The sequence below is a fragment of the Corythoichthys intestinalis genome, chromosome 7, assembly GCF_030265065.1.
Source record: "Corythoichthys intestinalis isolate RoL2023-P3 chromosome 7, ASM3026506v1, whole genome shotgun sequence".
NCBI lineage: Eukaryota > Metazoa > Chordata > Actinopteri > Syngnathiformes > Syngnathidae > Corythoichthys > Corythoichthys intestinalis.
In genome coordinates this window covers 19,377,975-19,385,068 of record NC_080401.1, presented here as the reverse complement: position 1 = coordinate 19,385,068, position 7,094 = coordinate 19,377,975, and the positions used below count along the sequence as shown (strand labels likewise).

General features: G+C 36.6%; 1 protein-coding gene across 1 annotated transcript in view; it reads right to left on the bottom strand.

Moving 5' to 3' along the window:
* Positions 1 to 1,776: 1,776 nt before the first annotated feature.
* The window catches only part of tsc22d2 (TSC22 domain family 2), a 48,896-nt gene continuing 43,578 nt past the window's right edge, over positions 1,777 to 7,094 (bottom strand). The window contains exons 2-3 of the mRNA XM_057841405.1: positions 6,291 to 6,342; positions 1,777 to 3,659 (exon numbers count right to left, since the gene is read on the bottom strand). Coding sequence (XP_057697388.1) covers positions 3,366 to 3,659; positions 6,291 to 6,342 — 346 coding nt within the window. The 3' untranslated portion in view covers positions 1,777 to 3,365. The remainder of the gene's footprint in view (positions 3,660 to 6,290; positions 6,343 to 7,094) is intronic.

Genomic DNA, 7,094 nt, shown 5'->3' with positions numbered 1-7,094 from the left:
ATACATACATTGAAAAGCTTAAAATCTCTATTTTCTGGGGGAAGAAAAATTTTTTAACAGAAGGGCATTTAAAAAAAAAAAAAAAAAATTAAAGCCCTGAACCCTAACTCAAGGTGAGAGCAAGAGAGAGCATAAGACACCATGATTTTAACAAGATATTATCACATACTTACCTTGTTTCCATCCAAAAACTCCGTATAGCATGTCTGACTGAGTGTCAAGACACAACTGTGAATGGCCACAGTCGGACTTTTGGGGGATTTTATGGGTGAAACACGGTAGTATAACAAGGGTCGCAAAGCAGAAATCGCAGACATCAAGGAGTGGTGGGGATTTTCTTTTTCAAACATTATATAAACGTTTTTTAAAAAAAATAACTTTAGTGACTCACCTTCTTTTTATGGCTGGGTCGAAACAAAAGCGTTTGCCCGGTGTCTTTAAACGGGCGTCTCCAGGGATAAAACGGACAAATTAAAAATAGTTCGGGGGCTTAATGCGCTACATATAGACATATTGTTCTATCAAACACAATAGTTCTTTTGGCTTAAAATACAGCAGTTTATTTTAAAGAGGGGTGCAAGAGCAGAAACTGCTATTTCAGCCTTGTCTGTGTTTTTCGCCATATATACATACATATACGGACGAACTATGCAAAATTTCAAACAAACATGAACCTGTCGCTTTACATATTTACACTACTATTCATTATTTAGATGTTTCTTTGGATTGCATGATTAAAAAACATCTTGGTTGTTTCATAACGTGATAAATGTCATTATCGAATAGGCTGTTTTGAGGAAGTCAGTTGCAGCATTTAATGATGTCTGTAAATAATTACTTTATATATTTGATTGCAACGCTGTTGTGGTTATTTGTGTCTCAGCGAATTACAAATTTTAGCCGTCTAAATGGAGAGCAGTAATTTTGAGTTAAAGTGTGCGTGTGACGGTGTCACGGTATTGTAAGTACAGCTCTAAAATGTGTTACTTAGAGATATCTGGGTTTTTAAAACAATTCCATTGAAAAGGATTTTTATTTTTCAAAACAAATTAGCATATTGGAACATAAGTATAATGTTAACTTAAAAAATAACTTAAATATTCTACATAAAATAAATGCAGTCTTTTAGGTGAGCATAAACCCACAGCTCAACATTATTACCATCAGAACAAAAAAATATATTCCATAAAAAGCATGTGTATATGACTTGTATCATGTTTGCATTATACACACACCCTTTCTCAACAGTTGGCAGACAGAAAAAAAAGCACATTTCACCACCGCTAGGCACAGTGAACACGCTGGAGTTAATTCTTGTAGGTGGTGGGAAATGTTCATGACAGTGTTTACAAACCTTTGATTTTGTATAAATGCAAAATATTGGAGGTTATGCCTCCTCGCAGCCACAGCCGTCTGCAACTTTTCTGTAGCCCATACTAGCGATTTCGTTTTCTTCGATGGGGTAGAAAAGGTCAGGAGTTTCACCTCCTCCAGCCATCGTGTAGCACAGCTGACTCACTGACACAAAGCAACAACCGGTGGGGGAGGGTTTTAGCCTTGCAATTGCAAGCGAGGAATTTCTGCACGCATTTTTGGGACAAAAAATGGCTAATTCCTTGGAACGGTATGATGGAAAATTTTTGCGGTTTTGAAACCTTGACATTTTGATACCACAGTATACCTTACAACCGGTAATCAGCACATGATTATATACAGTAAAAGTATTTTGAATATTTATTGTAGTGAATGACTGACTGGGTCAATAAATAAACACATTCTTAATAAAACAGTAATTTATTATTGTCTGAAAACTAAAATCGTCTGAACAGCACATTACATGGGTATTGTTAAGATTTTTTTTCCAAGGCTCAGTGATCACTTCCATACAGTACACTTGGCATGTACACGGCACCTCCTTCAAATTAAACACAAAAAAGGGAAAAGCAGAATACACCCATTTCTTAATTATTAAAAAAAAAAAAAAAAAAGAATCCATCCTGTAGCAAGATAAGTCATTGTACAATCACCAAATATTTTGGTTTGGTTTTAAGCCACAATAGACTATCAGTATAACCTGACAAAAGCAGGTGATGCAAAAGGAGGCACAACAAACAAGACAGAACAGGAACATCCCAATATTGAAATTCTTAAAGTTCGTTGTGGTTTAATTTTTTGGGAAGTTGTTACATGAATATTTTTAAGGGTGTGTTGAAACTCGACAACCAAAATCTAAATGCTGAGTTTGTTAAATACGATAAAAATCTGCAATGTAACAAAAATGGCTTCTTTTCTCTTTTCTGCCTTAACCCCTGCAGACTTTGTTCCCTTTCACTTTCATCAACACTATAGCCACAGCCAGCCATTGACCAAGAACACAAACTGAGTGCTGGATTAAAAACATGACAGTAAGTGGTTTGATTATAGGGCATGCAGTTCATGCAAAAGAGCCAAATACAAAGGGAGAAAGTGTGCGTTTAAAAAAATAAAGATGTGACACCGGGGGGGAAAGACTTACACAGCTTTGAGTCTTTGGTTATAAAGTAGGTCCAACAATTTCACAGCTTTTCATCCCCCAACAAAGCCCCTAATCTATTTTTAACCATTTAGACAAAACACCTACAGAATAGTTTGTGTTAATATCAGTTTATCTCCTGTACTGTACATACCTTGTTCACTCTTTAATACTTTACAAAATATACATTCAACCTGGATTTCAACTCACATAAGTTCTGCTTTAGTGTTTCCGTATTACCGTCTGCCCTACTTACTGACGCTTGTTTGTGAGAGACTACCGAAATAACCTGACAGATTCTAAAAAGACAAGACATTTTCGTCTTTTATGGCATTGTTCGTGCGATTATGAAAATAGCAGCCCTGAAATAAATAAATGCAAATACTAAAGGTGAACTAATAATGAAAATGGTACATCTCAAAGAATGGTGGCTCTGAGGAAACAAAAACAACTAACATAAGCTTTTTTTTTGTTGCAGCATATCATGAATGAGGCACTCGACTTGCTCCGCCGGACGCCTCTGCTGATGACTCATCCCTTGGTCACTTCCGACGCCCGAGAGTGATGTGGTGTGTGCATGCTGAGAGAGAGGTCACGCTGAACATGGCGGGAGCTTTATTTGCCATTGGGGCCTTCCCACGCATCCTGCGCTGCGGTGTTACGGCATGCTCCGGCTCTCTTGTCCCTGCCATCTACTTCAACTTGTAGCCACGTTAAGACTTTCAGAGGGGTGATGACGGCTCTCTTTCAAGATGATGTCACGATTTTCTTTAAATGGAGCATATTTAGCGCAGCGCTGTAGGGACGGTATGCATTTTAGCGTGTGGATCGGTAGATACGTTGGGGTGTGGGATCACGCCGAGGTGATGTTTGGCTGGTGGGGGACGCTCTGAGTCCCGTCATGGTGCGTCAAAGCGGTGCTGCTGTTTGTAACGGCTGAGTGTTGTTGTTGTTGTTGTTGCTGCTGCGGTGGCGACGTGCTGCCATGGCTGGAAAGGTGGCTGAGCTGATCAGAGTTGGCCAACGACTTGAGCACAGCGTTTTCACGCTCCAGCATGGAGTTCCGCTCGTACAGCTCTTTGATCTGCTCCTTCAGCACCTCCACCTCCTCGCGTACAGCGTACATCAAGTGGCTCTTCACTAGATCCTGACAAAATAAAAGTTTATTATCATTAAGGCTGCAATAAATAATCGATTGAATTATTTAAAAGTTTATTATCATTAAGGCTGCAATAAATAATCGATTAAATTATTAAAATCAATTAATAAATTTGTTGCCAACAAATTTGATAACTTTTGCCGGCAACTATGAACAGTCCCGTTTGGTTCTTTATTTATGTGTAATGTGAGGCTGCGTGTGTGCATCAGCGATTTCAGCAAGAGAGAGAGGGTTCACTGCTAGTCTGCTACAATCAGGGTGGGGTGCTGAATGAATAACTTTACGAAGTGTCCAGAGTTCGATTGTCTTTTGTGTTATTAGATCCCGTGAGCCTCCGTCAGAGGTGAGTAAATGAAGCCAATTGTTATTGTTTGTATTCTTTGTTGATGAGAAGTTACTACTTAGCATGGGGCGCTAAGCTAGTTAGAGATTATGCTAATCAGTGCCTTAAGTGTCCGTTTGTATTGTGTTTTGGAGAAACATATTAGCACTTCAGTTATTGTTAGATAGTAAAGTCTCATTTCTTTTTATAAAGAAACTATACAAATAAACCTATTCACATAACAGCTTAGAATCTCCTTTCAACACGAGCTCCCATTCAAACTGTAAATCGTCTTACAAGAGAAAGTGCATTGAAATTGGATTTGGATTGTATTTATAAACAACTGTTTGATCGAGAAAACTAATTCATTTCAGTCTGCCTCCTCATTATTCGATTTTGTTGTTTAGTTTGTTTAAAGAAAATTAATGAGTTATTGACACAATTTTATGTCAGCGCTATGACCACAAGATTTTTTAAAAAATGTCAATCAGCAGCACTTTTTAATTTGAATGAACAGGACTTTTGTCTTGTGTGCTCAGTAATGTAAATAATTTTATGTTTTATACTCAGAACCTTTATTAAAAGCTTTAAGTTTTATGTACCTAAAACAGTAGTTGTAGACCACAGTTAAGTTATTTTTAAATAATCATCCATTGTGTCTTCATTGTTACTTATAACATGCCTTAAACAACTTCAAGTTAAATTGTGAAAGTAATTGAAAAAAGTGACATTTATTAGATTCATCGTTTAATTAATCATCCGATTTATCGATTGTAAAAAAAAAAAAAAAAAAAAAAAAATCTTTAGTTGCTGCTTTAAATCACTATCACTAATAAACCTAAAATGGGGTATAAACATTGCGGTACATTTGCGATATTCTTGCATTTTAGCATAAAGAGCCTCCAATAACAAATGACAAAATTTAGTGAGAATGCTGATTCAGCTTGAGGCACTGTTACATTTGGGTAGTTCGGGGGTCGGCAACAGGCGTCTTTAGTGCCTGATGCGGCTCTTTAACGTTGCTCTACTGGCTCCCTGGAGCGTTTTGAAAAACGTTTGAAGGGGAAAAATATTGGGAACGGATTTTTTTTTTTTTAATTTTAAATATGGTTTCTGTAGGACAAATATGACCCAAACATTCTTAACGTTTTCAAATGGTGTTAAAATGTTTAGAATGAATATTACATTTCAACATTTCAGATTTGCTTCATAGCCTGCGACACATTTCTATCAGGCTATGTGATGGGCCGTGGATCCCAAAGGGGAAAAGAGAAAAACTGAGGGGAACGGAGGAATTAACGTTTCTTGGGCCGAATCATTTGCATTCATTGCCAGTGCGGAAGGATTTTCTGAATGTTTGCTCTGTAGCGAGAAGTTGTCAAATCACAAAAAGACTAATGTGGAAAGACAGCAGCCGAGAGTACCCAGTAAGTGCGATTGCATTACTTCGGGAGAAATTAGAGGAGCGCAAAAATAGATTTAAGAAGTGGATAGCATCTCCAAACTCCACTATTGCTTCAAATTTTGTTGCAACCCAGAAGATAATAAAGTGTGGAAAACCTATCACAGATGGTGACTAGTACATGAGTCATTCATCAACGTACGTGAACTCCGATTATATACTGTACTTTACCTTTTCAATAGGGTGCTGTTTTATTTTGTATAAATGGAGGCTGTGTTTTGTTGTACTGTTTGTTGCTCTGATAAGCGGCACATTATGCACATTCTATTTTGTTGTTTTTTCAAATCTTAAAAATAAAACATGACTTCAAAATTCGGATTTCTTTATTGCATTTCTTTCATCGAAATAATTAAACATAATTCATTAATATTGTAATGAAGTTAAACTTCAGGTGGCATCGTACAACAGAGTAGTCACGTGGTGCATCATTATTTAAAGGATTCACCGCAGGGAAAATAAAAGTTTGATTATGAAGGCTCATGTATTTGTAGCCAACTTAAGACATTTTGATAGGAAGCTAATATAGCTAATATAGATACATACAACATGTGTTGCCTTGATTATAAGGCTTATATAAGGCTTTTAAGTTTTTGCGGCTCCAGGCATATTTGATTTTTGTTATTTTCAACATTTTGGGTTGCCGACCCCTGGTGTAGTCCTTTGCTGGGTGATGTCAGGGTTTCAAGCTTACACTTCATTTAGGCATTCAAATGAAAACAAGACATTCACTGCTTTTAAAAAAAGGTCATTTAGAAAAATGTTTAAGATGGGTACACAGAATATATAAATCAGGCAAAATTTGAGATTTTTTCCCCTTTAAAACAAGTGAACTTACCATGGCCTGCTCGATCTTGTTGTCAATTGCAACGACACTGGCACCGGATGCACTGCGGGGAGAAAAAAAACAAACAAACATGAGAAACATACATAGTACCACCTGATTCACTGTGATATTATTTCAAAAATTTACTTTAGCTCAAAGAGAGGTTCGGAAACAGCTGTGTTTACTCGTAATTCGCAAAAACAAATTTTGCAACAGAAAACTGGTAATGGAAAGGTTTTTCAGATGCCTCGATATTACATAGAGCACAAGAGCGCAATGGAAACACTTTTTTTTTTAATTATACACCATAGGACATGATGCGCCCTGTCACATAATCACTTATACTTGATTCGCAGTTATACTTTGCCAAAATTTTTGAAATCTCGCATTTATTTTGTGGAAAAACTACATTGGAAAGGCAGCTATTCGTGAGCCCCAACCACTGTGCGAATGAAATGTTTGTACCAGGAAACATGACCAGATTTTAGTTAACCTCTGTTGCCAAAATTTCAAAAATGATCTCTCACCGTCAATGGCAGTAAATGATTTAAGATTTTAAAATCTTTCACTTGTGATTTGCTTTCAAGTAGATGCTAAATTATATTGAAAACGTATATTTAAAACATCATTAGAACCTATTATTTATGTATAATTTTATGCATGATGAAAATTAGTGAAAATGTGTCTATGGTAGGAAAAAAAGGCATTGAGGATCATTTAATCTGGAATGTCTAATCAACAATAGGCATTATGGTGTTAATTGGTCAACTGAAAATTATATACCGAAGTACTATATATTTGTAACACAATAACAAT